Consider the following 17,781-nt stretch of genomic DNA (forward strand, 5'->3'; position numbering starts at 1 on the left):
TCATTTAACTGAACTCTTGGGTGTGATTTAGATGATCTTTAGTATCGTAACACAAATTTACACAACAATACACGCACACGTCACAACATTTATTTAGTCTTTAATTATTATGTGATTCCAAGTCCAGTTCTCTGAGCTGCACTTCAAAGCAGCGTCCGGCGTGAGAACCGTGTCGGCTGACGGGATTTACAGACCAGGAGCAGACCTGTTCCCAGACCTGTCAGCCTGGAACCCTCCGCTCAGCTGGAAATGATGGCGGATTTAACGGGTGGAACAGCGATTTCAGCGTGTAAATCAGAGGTGAAGGAAGAAGAAGGAGCGGATTAATGTGTGTGACTGGTGTTTTACGTCGAACAGCGGGCTCAACAGTCGTGAGACGCAGGAAACAGATCCATTTAGCAGCTCTGGTCTTCCTGCCAATAAAGCTCAAAGTAAACAGCGTGAATAAAATCATCGAACAGAGAGAGACAGAAACACGAAACAACACGTTTTCTGTGCAGCAGCATTGATGTTATTCGTGTTTATTTGTAGAAAGGCACACAGAATCAGGATTACAGCTCAGTGACAGCTCACATGGAAAAACAAGGTGCTCCAGTTTCAGCGGGCTGAAGATTTAAGATATTACACAAACTGAGCGGCCCAGTGGAACAGCGGTTGGCACCGCAGAGCAAGAGGGTGCTGCGTTCGAACAGAAAAAAAATGTGTTTGTCGTTTGTCGTTTCTCCGTGTGACGGAGCAGTCAGCTGTGATTGGCTCCAGCACAGGAGGCGGTGAGTCCTCCGATACCGAGACTCATCAGGAGGCCATTTACTGGGCTGATAAACATTTTCCCACACACTTCAATACAATCTGACTTCTTTTTAGAATTAGTGGACTCTCATTGGATAGAGTTCAGGTTTAAGGTTTAAGGCTTCACAGGGTTTAGTTAGATCAAGTTAATTAGAGTGAGTTTGTTTCACTGCTGTCTCTTTAGAATCAGCAGGTGAGGTCAAAGGTCAAAGTTAACGGTCAGGAGTTCAATCCGCTCAGAACGCGCCGACCTCGGTGCCCCACGGCCGGTAGGCTTTACCGCCGCCGTGGGGAGTCTGAGAGGAAGAGGAGGAGGAGGAGATGGGAGGGCTGGTGGGGGTGGAGGTGAAGGAGGAGGCGGGGAACATCGGGAACCCTCCGTGGAGGGCGATGGGGAACGAGGCAGAGAGGGAGAGGAGGGAGGCGGAGAGAGGGGCGGGGCCGCAGGGGAGCACAAGAGACGAGGAAGAGGAGGTGGAGGAGGAAGGAGAGGAGGAGGAGGAGGAGTCTGCGTGGGAGGAGTAGGAGGAGCTCAGCCTCTGGGGGGCGCCGCCTCCTCCACCATCTGGGGGAACAGGAAGCCCGCTCAGTCCGTACGCCGTGGCAGCGGCTGGAAGATGACGAAAGGCGGTGGCGGTGGCGACGGCGGCTGCTGCAGCGGCCCACTGCTGGGGGTGGAAGGGGTGAGGTAAAGGGTGAGGGTGCTGCTGGTGGTGATGATGCGGGGAATGGGAGGAGGCTGTCAGGGCGGCGGCGGCATCACGCTGAGAGGCACAGGAGGTCAAGTGGGAGAGGAGGCGGGAGCGCAAGGGGTCGCCGGAGTCAAGGCCCTCCACCGCGCTCAGGTAGCGGGAAACCTCCGTCACACACTCCCGGAAACCCAGAGACAGGAAGTCCAGGGCCAGAGCGTGGGCGTCAAAATAACCTGCAGACACAGAAGACGAATTACAACAATCCACGATTCACAGACAATCACAAGTCTAAACCTGAAGCTGACGGTTGGACCAGACGGGATCGGGTCACCGGTTCAGGTGACGCCTGTCGACAGTCGATCGTCACGACTTGTGTGTCTTTAGTGTGTCTTTAGTATCACTGCACTGTTCAGTGTGTTGAGATAAAACTCAACACACACACACACACACACAGCCGGCTTAATGAAAGCAAACAGCCACGTTCAGGGTCAAGTGGGGCTTTTATCCCTGCAGTGCTTTCCCATGGACTCACCCCCTCCCTCTGTCGCACACAGACACACACAGACACACACAGTCGCCTCCTGACCAACAAACTTTCTGAGTCTGATCATAACAAAATGAAATAAAGTCCAAGCTGAAGATCCTTAAACCTTCATCATGTCTGATGGCCAGAAGTTAGTGACTCCGATTGTATTGAAATCTATGGGAAAATGTCCCTCCTTCTCCATGATTTATTAGTTGATGAGTTCCTGGTCTCTGATGATTTAGACTGTTCCAACCCAACCCAAGATGGCTGACAGACGTACTGCTCGCAGTGAGTTGTGTTATTTTCTCGTTTACAGTTTTCTGACATCACTTCCTAGACCTGGTCCAGAATCAGGCGTCTCACTCTGGACTTTAACACTTCAGATGTGAGACAGTTGGAGCTACGACCAGGTCGAGCTGAGATGTTGTGTTTGCTGTGTTGTGACCTGGTCTTCCCCACAGTGTGTGCCGTTCACCTTTCCCTCCTGTGGCCTGCAGCATCTTCAGGTGGTCCACGGTCATCTGGAGGATTTCAGCTTTCTCCAGCTTAGCAGAGCCCTGAAAGAACAAAGACATCTGTGATAAAATCTGCGCTGCAGGTGAATATCAAACTCGCTCAGAACTGAAGAGTCTCCTGACGTAAACGTGATAAATCCATCCGATTCGTCTCGTGGGAGCCTTTTAGGTGACTGTGTGTTTGTGAAGGTTGACTGCACGCTTTGATCTGACAGGAAGTGACGGAGCAGCTGCTTCAGTCTGCACATGCTCGTGTTTTCACCTGCTTCTCGAACGCCGTGGGGACGAGTCTCCGCAGCTCAGACAGGCTGTTGTTGATTCTGTCTCTGCGTCTCTTCTCGATGATCTGAGCGGACACAAAAAGAAAAAAACGGCTCGTCTCTGGACTGTCAGGACTCAGAAACCTACCAAAAACATCAACATCAACTTTACCCCTCTGCGCTTTTTCCTCGCCATCACCTGAGTGGTCGTCGTCGGCGAGCCACATCTGATAAAGGAGGCCTTCACATGTCTGGGAAAGAAGAATAAACGGTCACATGAACGTTGAAAGATTTGATTCATCAGTAAAATGTTTGTGGGTTCTGCTTTTTAAAACTCTCTGAGAAAACAGATGAAGATGAATTCCAGCTGCTGCAAAAGAGGACAAACAACCAGATAAGACACAACCCAGGGGAAGGGGCGTTTTTCAAAATAAGATGTTGTGTCTTCCCTGTGGAATTTAATTAGTTTGTTTTATGATGTAAATGAGGACAAAGCACAAACACTCAGGTACACGTCTGGTTCGATTCCCTTTCACTTTCCAATGTATTCCCTAATTTCTGGTCTGAAAAAGTTCAACGTAACCTTTTTGACTCTTGTTCATCTCAAACTTTGAGCTGCTCTGATCTGCTTAAGATCTCTGAAGAAAACTGTTCCTGAGTTTTTCTGAAACTGGACAGGATACATTTTTCTTACATTTCTTTATTTCTGCTAAAGAGTTCAGAGTTCTTTTCATTTCTGTGGCACAAACTGAGGAGAGATGCTGGATTTCCTCTCCCGGGGCCTCACGCTGACTTATAAGCACTTTGAACGTGTTGATTTGGGGCGTTTGGGAATTTTGTTGCAGGAAAACTCAAATATTGAATTTCTGCATCATTTGAATGCCCTTTGTTCCTTAATACGTCATATCCAGATGTTCCCAGCAGCTGCACTGAAGTGGAAAATGCCCCAAACGATCGTCAGATTTGTCTCTAATGATTTATGACATACTCAACCAACTCTCCTCTTTACTATCCTCTCCAGCAGAGAATCATCACTCTTCACTCTCACCGCTGCTTCCCTCCTCCATTTCACATTTCAGACAGAGATATTATTATCGCTGTACATTATTGCCAAAGCTTCAATTGAAGATAAAAGATGAAGATTTATAGAACTGTCATTTGTTCCTCGTCCATTCAAAGCATGATGTTCTGATGTATAATTCACTCACTGGGCCATTTATCTGATATCACACAGGCATTATCACGCTGATGAACGTGTTAGGTTAAAGGCCAGATATTAGATTTTATTTCCTAAAACATTTGTTTGTCTCACTGTATTTCAATGTAATTTTCCAAAATGATCTAAATAACAGCAATGAGAAGTTTGCAGACAGACTTCATTTTATTTGAATCAGTTCAATTTACTTTTTAACGGCTAATCATGAACTTTAGAAAATAACGCTGCACAATATGAAATAAATCATATTTGATTCCAACTGACATTCATCTTCTTGCATCTGATGAAAAAAATTCTTAAATGTAGAACGTCACTGTTGAATCTCTGACATTTTATCTTTCAAAAAACTGAAGCTCCTGCTTTTGTATATTTAATAATGCGAACATCTTTGATGACAAATTGAACAAACAAAAACTGTCTGGGTCTTTTTTTTTTGTTTTTTGAATAGAGGAGAAAAATCTGGGAGGAAAACTTTAAAGCATCTTGTAAATTTTCTTTAATCTTGAAATGTAACATTAATCTAATGACTGTATTTGTTTTATGACTCACCCTGGATAAATGCTCTCACTGCCCACATCGATGGTTTCCTCCATGTCGCTGTCGGCCGAGCTGCTGTCCTCACACGGCCGCTTCATGGTGCATGGACGGCGGGGTTGTCCGTCCCCGGGGGACGTGGAAGTCGAGTCCAAAAAAGAAAAAAATAAAAAATAAAAAATGTCTTCCTATGTGAACAAAAAGTTCCAATCCCTGTGATTTATTCTAGAGAATGAACGAATAAAGAAATGTGAGTGACGGTCCAGATTAAGATCCAGATTAAGATCCAGGATCAGATTTCTTCTCAGGAGATTAAAACATTTTTTTTTTTTTTTTACAGCCACTAAAGTTTAAAGTGTGACAAAAAAAAATCTCTCCCAGCAAAACATCAGCAAACAAACTGATGTGAAGTCAGTCAAAGAAGAGTGAAGACCTCCTGCTGTTGTTTGTGTGTGTGTGCGTCTGTGTGCGTCTGTGTGTGTCCAGTAAAAAGGCCGACACAGGTGGCCTGAGAGCCGGCTGCAGACTGGACTGGTGACCGGTGAGTCCTCCTCCTCCTCCTCCTCCTCTGCTGCTGGAGCTTTCCCACGGAGCCTGACACACACAGACACACACAGACACACACACACACACACACACACACACTCAAAGGCAAGTTTGAGATGGAAGATTTGTGCAGTCTGGGCAGGGCTGGTCCTTCTCTCCTGATAATACCGCCTGTCTGGTTCAGACAGTGTGTGTGTGTCTGTGTGTGTCTGTGTGTGCGTCTGTGTGTGTCTGTGTGTGTTTTCATGGGAATGAGGCCACTTCTTACAGTCAAAAAATAACCATTATATAATGCTTTACCTTCACTGACTCATCAGAGTTGTAGTCCACCAAACCGTAGTGAGACTGCAGAAAGCTGGGGGGGGTTGGATAAAGGAGTCAGGTTGTATTGAAGTCTATGGGAAAACGTCCCTCCTCAGTAAACACTTCCTTAATGAGTTTATGGAGCAGGTCGGCTGCTGTACTACGTTTGTGTTTGTTGCCTGTGGTATGTGGCCGTGTTACCCCCTCAGGGCAGCTCTAATGCCCTGAGGGGGTAACACGCTGGAGGACCGCTGCTTTGTGTTATTTTTGTTTTACTGCTGATGTTCCCACATCACTGCAGCCCATCAGCTGTGTGTTCAGAGCGAAAATAGAAAATAGAAAAAAGAAGAGATCTGTGTGTGTGTGTGTGTCAGTCGTTCCCACAGCTTCTGGCTGTGTGCGCTGAAACCCAATCATCGTGTGACAGAAGCCAGAGAGAGAGAAGCGGCTGTCTCTTTACACCTGCTAATCTTTTCGCAATACAACAATGATTTAATGCAGGAATTATAACACACACACACACACACCATTCATCTGTTCTCTCTCCTTTAGCTGATAACTTCAGATAGACTTGTCAGCACCCTCTCATTGGCTGAACTCCTCCTCTCCCTCTCTGAGATTGTTGTAGTAACACAACAGGAAATCAGTCTACACAACATTAGTGCTGTAACACATTTATCTGGAGAAGCTGCAGCTCTGAACTCCCCGAGATCAGAGAGGCTGTTTGTTTCTGACAAAACAATTAACTGCTGAAGGTTTAAAGGTCCGTACGGTCTGAAATCTGCTGAATTCAGAGGACGGTTAGAATCTGGACATTTACGTCGATCACTTTTAAAAAGTGGACGAAGAATCAGCAGGAGAGGAAACGTCTGAAAGTGTGTGTGTGTTGATGATCGGAGGTTTATTAGTGTCAAGGGTCATGGAGGACAAGCAGGGCCATCCTATAGCAGGAAACACAAAGTGTTCACGAGAGGTGTTTGTGTGTGTGTGTGTCTGTGTGTGTCTGTGTGTGTGTGTGTGCGTATGAGAGAGAGAGAGGAGGATAATATCTCAGGGAACGCTGGGCCGGGGCACCAGGCCGTAAGTCGGAAATCCTTTTGGAACAAGAGAACATGACTGGGCTTTTTGTGTGCGTGTTAGTGTGTGCACGTGTGTACATGTGTGTTTGTGTGTGTGTGTGTGTGTGTAGCGAGAGAATGGGAGGAAGTGGTGTATTATTCTCAGTTAGACGGTGCTCGCCGCCTGTCCGTCGCTACGACGCCTGAGACCTCACACTGCTCAGCCCCTTGTTCCCACAGGACATTCAACACACACAGACACACACAGACACACACAGACACACACAGCCATCCAAGAACCACACAGATTATTTTCTTTCTTTGAAAGAGACACTTCACACAGTGATGAAGAGTCAGTGACATCATCACCTGTCGACAGTCCTCCCACCTTCACACATAAAGAGCGCCACGTCTGATGTCCAAATAAGAGCGTCAGTGTGTGTGTGTGTGTGTGTGTGTGTGTGTGTGTGTGTGTGTGTGTGTGAGAGTGTGTGGTAAAGAGAAATTTATCACCAGCCTTTAATTCACTCCCACAGACTGTATGAATGTCTGTTGTTTGACCAAATAATGCTCCATTGTTGTGATGTAGGAAACCTGCAGACGTGTCCTCTGGGAGCGTCGTACTACCAACCTGCAGGTGCTCCGTACTCCACTTCCTTCCGGTCACCTGACCTGCGTTTCCCATCAGGATGTGGAAGGAGAGGAGTGTGTGTGTGTGTGTGTGTGTTTGGCCAGGATTCATTGTAGACCACGATGAGATCCAGAACTCTTGATTGATGTCGTCTTCAGGCTGCAGCTGGTTTTCGTGTTATCTCATCTCATCTTCATCTTAAACTCTCTCTGAGCTGAACTGGTCGTTTTAGTTCAATGAATTTCCATCAGGAAGTGCCGATCGTTCTCTGTTCGACAGGGATGTTAAACTTTTTAAAGACTCGTCGTCCTCTCAGTGGTTAGCGTTGACAGAAGCTTCTCCACTCCTCTGACCTCTGACCTTTTACCACTTCTCATCTAAATAAAGGTTAAGTAGCTGTAAGATAATGAAAGTGGTTCTATTATTATGTTGAATAGAGCAGTAACTTCAGTGAAGAACCTTCAAGGAGCCTTTATTTTATCAGAGAGGGGGAGCGTAGAAGTAGAAGGTGAAGAAGAGCTAATGGGGGAGGAAGAGGAGAAGAAGAGGAAGACAAACAAAAGAAAGAGAGGAGGGAGAAGAAGCAGAAGAAGAAGAGTTCCCAGCAGGCCTGAATTTCTTCATCTCAAACACGTCAACAACCTCTGCTAATCTGTGTGTGTGTGTGGTGACTGAAGGGTTTGTTGATGACAGGCATGTTCCACACACACACACACACACATACACACACACATTATAGCTGTTAAATCTGTTTTTAATTGTTTATTTTTATCACATTTAAATAGAGAGCGAGAGACTTTTCTCCCAGTCTTTCCTTACCTCTCTCGCCCACAGTCGTCCCCCCCGGCCGATCTGTTCAGTCTGGTTTTCTGAAGTCGGTCTTTACCCTCAGAGAGGCGGCTTTCATCCTCCTTTCTTTCACTCCCTCATTACCAAATATCACAGAGGAGAAGATTCATGCTCCTCTTCATCATCATCATCATCCTCGCCGCCTCACAGACGCCTCGCTTCGTGTCAGAATGTGTTAGAGCCGATGTCTGCAGTGAGGGCTGCTCCGCTCCTCCAGACTTCCTGTTCATCATTAGTCTCACCTCAGGAGGCCTCATACCGCTGTCAGGTCCACACACACACGCACACACACACACACACGCACACACACACACACACACACACACACACACGCACACACAGACACACACACACGTATGTTGATCGACGCCTGAAGCCAAACGTGATATGGATACAATGAGTAGCTGTGGTACGGAGGCCCAGGGGGGCCAAAGTCATCTCTGTTTTTGACCTTTGACCTTTAGATGACATCAAAGATGGAGGATGAGAAAAGGATGGAGGCGAAGAAGAAGAAGCTGAAGTCAGACCAGCTCCAGAAGCTCTCCGGGTTCTGCTGCCTGTGACTTTCTCCTCTGCAGGAACATGACCCGGCTCATTGTGGCCTCCTGACCCAACACGTTCCTCTGGTGGGGGCTGACATCAGTGTGTGTGTGTGTGTGTGTGTGTCAGTGTGTGTTGACATTTGTGACACATTCTAAAGAGAGAAAGTGGGTGTGGGAAAGACCTGGTCACCCATCTGAGTCTCTCCACACGACGCACAATCATCGGCTGATATTCAACTCCCCCAGCTCTCCCAGCACATTATGTTCATACGTCTGTGTGTGTGTGTGTGTGTGTGTGTGGCTGGGAAAGTCCCCCCCCCCCACCTCCCCCAGCCTGGCCGCTCTTTAATAATATTTCAACCTGACCAGATTCAGCCATACAAATTCACTGTTGAGCTTTTATCATTTCAAACATTAAACATGTGAATAATCTCCAGAATTGAATTATAAAATTTCAAAGTGAGTGAATTTTTTCCATGAAAAAGGTAAAAAACTTGATCAAATTAAAACCGAGTCGTGATGACGTGACACCAGTGAGCCACCGTCTCAAAGGAAGCTCGTACCTACAACTTCATCCACCAAATAGAGTCGGTTGGATGTCAGCACAGTTTAAAGTGCTGAACACTGTCCTTTGTGATTCCCGTGGAGGTTTTCCTGAGAGCAGTTCGGCACAGAATTGTCAACTCGAGGCCAACAAAGAAAATCCCCTTCAAGCAAAGGCGTCACAACAACCCCAAGAAAAACGGAGGTTTTAATTCTCAGTTGTTTGAGTTCGGGATGTTTGGTTTAAGGTTGAAGAGCTGAGGATTTACCTTCAGCTTGGACTCAAAAACAAGCAGAGCTCAATTTCTGGCATCACATGTGCCTTTGATGCTGCAAGGCGAACGGACTTTAAGACACAAACAGCAGAAAAGTCCAGTTTCCTCACTTTGATGGGGTTTGACACCCGTGAGGAGAATGAAGGGGGATTTCTGTGTGAGTCCGGTCCGGCTATAAGTGAATTAACATCTTAACGGACAGAGAAAGGAAGGAAGGAGTGACGGAGAGGGCAGAGGACGGGGAGAGAAAAGGATAATTGTGTGTTTCTGAAGTGAAAGGGTGTTATTCTTTGGCGCTGCTGAGAGGCGGCCATTGTTGAGCGCAGTTTACCATCCGAGATCACACATCCTGATAGTCGCCCTCGGACTTGATCTCCAGGAGCCGCCGGAGGAGGCTTACCCAAGATTATCTCCCCGATTCCAGTAAAACTGTTTATTTCATTTATCTCCTTTTACATGAACATCTGTGTTTCTCATCACTGTCTCTCTGTTTTCATCAGGGAGGTGAAACATTTTTTACAAATTAAGAAAGAGAGATTTTACCTTTGTGTAAGAAAAGGACTATATTAAAACATCATTTTATTTTTGTAGCTTCATCTTGGTGCAGTAAAAACAGAACAGCAACTTTCGCAGCGTTGGAGCTGAAATCATGTGAGCTTTATTTTGTCGAGCTTTTTTTTGCCTGAAAAAACTAAAAGCACAATCAAATTCCTGCAGTGTCATTGTTCGTCATCACTGATGGCTGATGAATTTTGAGGTTGAGACATCGCCGCAAAGACCAACAAAAGGTCAAAGTTCGGCAGCGTGGCAAGGCGGGAAAAGAACCAGTGACCAGTGTGTGCTCTTCAGGTTTCGTCAACATGGCGGCCCCCCCCATTCCCATGGTTTTCCCAGGCCGGCTCTCCCAGGGTGTTTGACCTGACTTCATGCCCCTCTCGGTGCTTCCTGCCCCCTGCTGCAGCTACACAGGCTCTTATTGTGGCAGAGCCTACGCCTGTCACACACAACGCACACTCACAAGAAATATGCACATTAATGCACCAAATTTGTGTAACACCAAATTGAATGCAGGTTGATACACAAAGCTTCAGTGAATGTAAATAAACTTACACATACACAAAGAAAAGAAACAGTCTTATTTTGAAGGGTGCTGATGAATTTACATCATCTCTGGGCCTTGAAAGTAGGTTTGGACATAATAAATTGATATTTGAGGCTCTAAAGGTGGTGAAGACTAAAATGAAATGAATGAGACGAACCCTGATCTCAGATCTTCCTCCTCCATTAATCTGCTTCACCATCAGTTTTATTTTGTGTAAATATATCTGAGCTATCTAAAATCTATGTAGAAATTTGTTGTATTTATTCTGTGTGTGTGCACACATCCAACACACACTCACAACGTTACAACGACAATGGCCTCTGCTCTGAAACACTTCCCTCTGTTGTTGAGGGCGATGGCCAAGATGATATGAGACCCTACACACACACACACACACACACACACACCCTTGTTAAGCACTATCAGGACCAGGAAACATCACTACACACTCACACATCCTCGACAGTCTGCACTGACACACACAGTCAAACTCACACCCAGTCTTTAAGATGCAAACACAAAACAAACGCACACATGCACACCCTTCCTTTCGTGACTCTGTAGTGGCTGAAGGGGGAAACCAGCCGAACGCACACTGGACTGGACACACACACATGAATTTTTCTGGATTTGCCCAAAAATGAACCGAACATCGTCCAAACATGATGAACACATTCAGTAAAACAAAGATACGTTTGGTTTAAATTTAACTGGGCTGAGGGTCGTGATGATCCTGTCGAGGAACGCCACTCAACACAGAGTCACTCCAGAAACAAGCTAACCCTTCACATCGTTTTGAAAGTTGGAGGACGTTCTTCATCCCAGCCTGTCCCAGAAATTAGATACTTTACCTCCAAGATATGAAATATAAAATACAGTCCATGAAAAAGGAAAAAGAGTTCATTCTGAACCAAAATCTCAAATTTACTGGATGAAATATTCTGGCCTTCATGTTTCCAGGAGAACGATTCCTAAAAGGCCCATTCATGACCGAACGTTTGGCTGCCGAATGTCTTTGGAGAAGAACTGAGGAGCAGTTCGGTGACGAGCTCTGCCGTTACCCATAATTCTTCTTCGAGGAGCAAACACGGGGGAAACAGATGGAGGAGGACTTCTGGACAAAAGTCAGCAGCTGATCTGTTTAATTTTCCTCCAGCACCACCTGGAGCTTTGACATTCTCAGTTTTCGGTGAAATATCTTAACGAATCTTGTGGTGAAGTTCGCTTCAAATGTTCATGTTCCTTCAATCCTGTCTGATAAATACAAGTTCAAGTTGTCTTGTGACCTCACAATATGAATTTTATCCTGATTTATCAGCAGATTCCTAAAAACCAAACCAAACACATTCCCATGAGTTCGTACTAATTCCCTCTTAGCGAGTGTTAGCATGATAACCGGCTAAACTGAGCATGTCTGTCAAACGCTCAGCTGCTAACGTACTTTACACATTTTCTTGAACAATAAGCAATGTTATTTTTGTGTATTTGTGTTGTTAGGTCTTTTGTTTTAACGGTAAAACCCTGCAGGAGGACTGTTTGTGCTGGAAGCTTCTGGAAACTGAACACGATGTTACGGAGGCGAAGGGCGTTCGAGCCCCGCATGAATAAAATGTGGAGAAAAACAAGTTCAGCGCCAGTAAATGAGCAATCGTCCAGTTTTTACCCAAACAATGAGAGAGGAGGAGGAACATCTGAAATACCACAGAAGAAGGAGGGAAGTCAGAGAAAAGGAGGAAGAGAGTAAAGGGCCTGCAGAAAGAAAGGCGAGCCGTCGTTTCGTGACAGCTGGTGATTTAGTGGTAATTAATCAGAGAGAGAGAGAGAGAGGAGTCCCATAGAGAGTGAATGGCAGAAGAGAGCTGGACGTGAGGATGTCGAAGAGGCAGAAAGCGAGGAAGTGGTGCACGGTGGCTGGAGTGTGTTTGTGTATCAGGGTGTGTGTGTGTGTGTGTGTGTGTTTTGCCGTTGGGTGGCTGGTGGTGTGTTTGTTGATTCAGGCGGCGCGCGGCACAACTCTAATTGTTTGGTTTCTGAAGTCAGAATTCTCAGGCTCACAGTCCTGAACAGCCTGAAATACCCGCCGGGGTTACTGGAGTGACTGGAAACCAGTTCACAGGCCCGACGAGAGTCACTGGAGTCAACATGATTACTGACCGGCTTTAAATCAGGAGAGGCAAAACGTATGAAATGAAATAAACGCTGAAAAGAAGCAGGAAGTGAGTCGTCCACTTAGAGGATTATGATGATGGGAACGTCTTCGTTAGGAGGAAACTTCTGATGAAGTGTCGCGTTGTGATTGGAAGAGAAATGGAAAAGTGTTTTTTTTTTTTTGTTTTGTTCAAACCATTTTAACTGAATGTTTTACAAAAAAAAATAATAATTTGAATAAAATAACATAAAGGAGAAGATAAAGAGAATAATATATTCATATTCATTCAACCAAACCAATAAGCTTATCACCTTTCCTTTGCATCAGTGTTTATCTTTGTGTACACTACACTGATTAGTGTGACCAACAGACAGTTGCGTAGACACACACACAGGTTGACATCACCCTGCGAACCGTCACCTGCCACATTCCCGGCGTTCCCGGTACTCCTTCCTGTTAATCTTTATGAGACAGTTATGCAGAAACATGACTGTGTGTGCAATCACGTGTGTATCATATGTTGCTGAGCCTGTGAATGTGTGTGTGTGTATTTTCGTCGTGCCTTTGATGTCTTTAATTATCGCACACTTAGTCATCTCACTGAATTAACGAGGTTTTAACATGAATGGGCCTCAAACTGTCCATCACGCTCTTATTCTGGAAGGGCTCTACCCTTCCTGTCTCCTCCAGTCCTGATGCTAAGCTAGGCTAACTGGCCTCACGCACAGATATGATCTAATCCTCCTCCAGAAAGTGACTGAGCTCCTTTCCCAAAAGGATGAAATATTCCTTTAAGATCAGAACGAGGTCACAGAAGGGTTAGGATTAGAGAAGTGTGTGTGTGTAATTATACCTCTTCTGACCCATTTCTCACCGTTGTTGATGACTGTGTGTGCATTATGTGTATGTGTGCACATCTGCTCCCACCATTCCCACGGTACTGCCAACGCCCTGGGACGCTCACTTTACTGTCACAGACACACACAGAGCTGCTGCCGTCTGCTGACCAACCTCCGTAACGAGAACGGAAGAAGAAGGAAAGAAAGGCGAGAGATGAGGAACAAAAAGGAGAAACAAAGAGGAAGAAATGTGACACGAAGAAGAAACAGAGAAGTGACAGACCGGAAAAAAGTTCATTGACATCATGCTTTAGTTTCCATTTCTTCTACAAACTCAATCTGGAACACTGTGGAATCACACAGTGCATAACACTTTCACTGGCCAGGCCTGTTAATGGGAAGATAAAACTTAAGTGTGTTCCTGGTTTTTAAGACCTAAAGTGGCAAAAGAAACAACATTTATGGAGACGTGGCTGAAAACAAAATGACTGTGTGCATGTGTTTGTGGGATAACTTGAGAAATCGTCATGAAAATGTTTAACGAGGTGATAAATAAACTTCCGCTGTCGTTGCAGAAACGAGGATTCTCTGTCTGAGTGATGTGATGATGTTTCTGTTTTCAGGATTTCCTGCTGCAGGCTCTATATTTAGAATATCTGACCTTTGACCCCTGCTGCTTTATTTAGGTTAGAAAACAGTCTGGGAACGTAAAAGGATTTCCCCCAACTCGCTGCTTCTACTTCAGCATGTCTGAGCATAAATACGTTTTTTACTGTTGCACTTTTCCGTCAGTTGTAAGTGAGACCTGCCTGACTGCGAGCTCTTGGACTTCTTAAAGACTTTTTTAAATGAACAGTAAGGCCTTTGATAAAACTGTGAAATCTCAATGACACCACAGACTCTTCACATATTTTATTGTCAGCTTTTCTGGTAATTCACAAAGTGTTGCTGATATGTGAAACCACGAACTAACCCTAACCCGTCGTGGGACTGATCAGCTACAGCACCAGGAGCTAAACTGAGCTGCTGGGCCTTTATTCGACCCCCCCAGCGCTCTCTGAAAGACTTTAATCCTTTTACTGCGCTGGGAAAAATGTTTCTCAGCAGTTTAATGGATTCAGAGATATGGGCAGGTTCTCAGACGCACATTTTCACATAAAGAGTTTCATTTAGATTATTTGACACACTGAGTCTGAAGCCTTGGATTTAGGGGCCTCTTAAAGCAACCACCACAGATAAGTTACTCAAATAAAAGCTCTGAAGGCCCCATTTGGCATTATTTTTGTGGATGAGGTGAGTCTCTGTGATGAGTGACTCCCTTTAGCATGAGAAAATGTGACGATACCATCAACGTGCTCCAAATGATGAGAGGCCGGCAGAGTGTGTCAGGCAGAACATGTCTGAGTGTTTGATCATGAACCAGCTGCATGTTTTCGGACAGTAAGATTTAATGTCACTAATAAATAAACAAAAACCAAATACATAACCAGCCATGTTGTATGTGCAATATAAAAATAAAAAAGAAGAGCCAGGACACACTCACATCTGTTCATCACCATGTGATTATTGATCAGGTCGGAGGCCAGAACCATGTCGCCTCCTAGAGGGACTTTGTTAGACTCACATCACTCAGTTTTCTGTGAGAAAGCTGCTGCAGGGTGTTAAAAGTGTTACACAGCTGCTTCATGTCCTTTCTGTTGAAAAGACGTCCTGCTGCTCACAGCCAAGTTCAGGCTGCAACTTTAAGATGACATCTGGATGATATTTGGAATATGCATTTGGAATTGAAGTTGAAATGTTGTTTACATTAGATTTTCATAGAAAAAAATAATTTGATCTGATCTTTGATGAGACAATATTTAACAATGCTGTGACACATTTTAATCTTGTAAAATGTAAGTGTGATTTTACACTTCATGAGAATGTGAATTATGCGTTTTAGAGGAACAGACATTTTTATCTTCATTACTTTCTCAATACACACTTTCGTTTTCTTTGTGCACACTTTTGTACTTTTATTTGAAATAATAAGTTAATATAAACAGTGTCTTTTGGATAAATCTGTACACTGGATATATATAAATTTAAAAAAGAAAAGCAGTGCTTTTTTGCATTTTTCTTCACAGAAAATAAAATAAAAACTATGAATGTCTCAAAAACACGAAATATTGTCGGTGAATAAAAAGGAAAAAACAACAACAACAAAAACATCGAGCATATTTTATGCAAATGATCTGTGACGTTTGTTTACACTCACAGCGGAAAGTCCATCTTTGGGCAATAATTGACGGTTTTTAGTTTTTTAGGTGTCGTGTAAAGGTGCTTACTGTACATGTAAACACGTTAGCTCGACTGAAGTCCAGTTTATAGTTGTCAGACTAACACACAAAGATGAAAATTAAAAGATTAAAGTCGGTCTGCTGCTGGAGGAGGTGATCTGCGCATGTGCTCAGGTTTCGCGCCAAGCTACGACCCGGAAGTCGAACGGCATTTAAAACCTGAACGTCGGAGGTCAGACAACGGAAGCCGGCTAACTGCTAATTGCTAACATGGCAAAGTCTGCAGCAAAGACTCACTTTTGGTCCGATACGGAGACGGAGTTCATGCTCGGTCAGTTGAAGGAGCTGAACATTTTAAAGTACATGGACGGGAGAAAAACCAGAAATGGCAACTTGTTTAAGAAAGTGGCCGAGCGGATGGACGGGGAAGGATTTGAAAGGACGCCGGAGCAGGTCCGTGTTCGGTGGAAACACCTGAAACAGGCGTACTACAACGCAAAAAAACCCAACAGAGCCTCCGGTCCCGGTCCCGATTCTGGACCACACGCCGACATATTGGAGGAGCTGCTTGGATGCCGACCGTCGTCCCAAACCGGAGAGCAGCACGGTGTGGACATCGGATTCAGCGCTTCTGTCTCCGGTGAGTTAAAGCTAACTGAGCACGGCTGGTCGCACTTTTATTTTTACTTTGAAAGTCTTTCGATCAATCAGAAACCTTAACTATCATCGCCTGGACTCTAACTAAGCTTGTTTAACACCTGGACCGTCAAATGTAACTCGATCTGGGCTTGGGGAGCGGCTGAAGGCATTGATTGGCTCGTTGTGACATCACAAAGTTGCAGATGTCCTTGTTGTGCTGGATCACAGCTGTGGGATGAAAAGTAAACTTGACTGTATCTCCCCCCCAACATCTCTTTCTGTCTTCTCAGGCTTCGCCATAGCAGATGCATCGACATCATCATCGTCATCCTCAGAGTTTGACCACAGGAAGCGACCGTCTCCTGCTAACGGAGACGCCATCAGACGTAAGGAGGCGAAGACTAAGGTGCTGTCAGGCCCTGCTACTACAGACAACAGTGTGCAGACACTGGAAGTCCTGCCTGCAAATGTGAAGGAACTGTTTGAGATGATGGTGCAGTCAGTGACAACTTTGGCTTCATCCTTAGCTTCTTCATACTCTTCCTCACAGCCCACAGATCAGCTTACACTGCAGCAGCCCGACCTGCAACAGCGTCAGGCTCACTGCAGCCCATCGAGGTCGAACCACCTGAAAATGGAGGACGAGGAGGCTGTGGTGAAAGAGTTTTTAGACCAAACGGATAACGACATGGAGGAGGAGTTCAGCACGTCCACCAGACTTACTCAAGCCAAGAGGAAGAGCAGCGACACTCTGCTGGAAGAGTGTCTGCAGAGGATGGAGGCCAGAGAGGCTCAGAGAAATCTGGACTTGGATCAGAGAGACGATGTTACCCTCTTCCTGCTCAGCTTGGCTCCTGCCATGAGAAGACTCTCAGCAGAGAAGCAGTCGTTGGTCAGAACCAAGATACAGCAGCTTCTTCATGAGGCAGAGTTTGGTGTGAGAGATTTTTAATCATCTCAGTTTTCTAAAAGAAATCATTTCAGAGAACAGAGAAATAATTCCTCCTTTTTTATTTTATTTTATTTTTGGTGCTGTTTTTAAGACTCTCGTAACAGTTATTTGATTCATGTTATATATATGTTTGCATTATATTTATATATGTATAGTTTTTGTTTTTGTTTTTTTATAAGTGGAAATTCTACATCTGAGCTACTGTCATTAACTACAAACATGTTTCTCATGAAGATTGAATTGTGAAATCCTTTCACTGCTGTCCACCTGCTTCTCATTATTCTCACATCTTTGTATTACTATCTCCATGTTAAGAACAAATCAATCACCCGCGAGGTTTTAAAATAACATGATTTTATTAGTTGGTTGACAGGAAATATATTACAGATTATTCTGATTATCGTTTCACTCAGAAAATGCTAATATAATTAGCAGATGAGTTTAACGATAAAAATATTGACTCAGTAGAAGTCCAGGTCACATTTAAAGCAAAAGGCAGAACCCATGCCAGCACAGAGAGGCAACAGCCGATCAGACGTACC

General features: G+C 44.8%; 2 protein-coding genes across 3 annotated transcripts; one reads left to right on the forward strand and one right to left on the reverse strand.

Moving 5' to 3' along the window:
* Positions 1 to 505: 505 nt before the first annotated feature.
* On the reverse strand, positions 506 to 5,488 carry hey2 (hes-related family bHLH transcription factor with YRPW motif 2). 2 transcript variants are annotated; one of them, XM_029496225.1, is made up of 6 exons: positions 5,379 to 5,488; positions 4,548 to 4,627; positions 2,955 to 3,033; positions 2,785 to 2,868; positions 2,483 to 2,564; positions 506 to 1,714 (listed from the first exon to the last, which is right to left on the reverse strand). In XM_029496225.1, exons 2-6 carry the CDS (start codon positions 4,589 to 4,591, stop codon positions 1,026 to 1,028), a joined length of 978 nt encoding a protein of 325 aa, XP_029352085.1. In that variant the 5' UTR covers positions 4,592 to 4,627; positions 5,379 to 5,488; the 3' UTR covers positions 506 to 1,025. The 2 variants fall into 2 exon arrangements, with proteins under 2 accessions (XP_029352085.1, XP_029352084.1); XM_029496224.1 differs by lacking the exon at positions 5,379 to 5,488 and having other exon boundaries at positions 4,548 to 5,194.
* Positions 5,489 to 15,889: 10,401 nt separating this feature from the next.
* LOC115038088 (uncharacterized) lies at positions 15,890 to 17,486 on the forward strand. The gene is made up of 2 exons (XM_029496921.1): positions 15,890 to 16,288; positions 16,578 to 17,486. The coding sequence occupies exons 1-2, from the start codon at positions 15,919 to 15,921 to the stop codon at positions 17,237 to 17,239; spliced, it is 1,032 nt and encodes a 343-aa protein (XP_029352781.1). The 5' UTR covers positions 15,890 to 15,918; the 3' UTR covers positions 17,240 to 17,486.
* Positions 17,487 to 17,781: the final 295 nt, after the last annotated feature.

Source organism: Echeneis naucrates, chromosome 24, assembly GCF_900963305.1.
Source record: "Echeneis naucrates chromosome 24, fEcheNa1.1, whole genome shotgun sequence".
Classification (NCBI taxonomy): Eukaryota; Metazoa; Chordata; class Actinopteri; order Carangiformes; family Echeneidae; genus Echeneis; species Echeneis naucrates.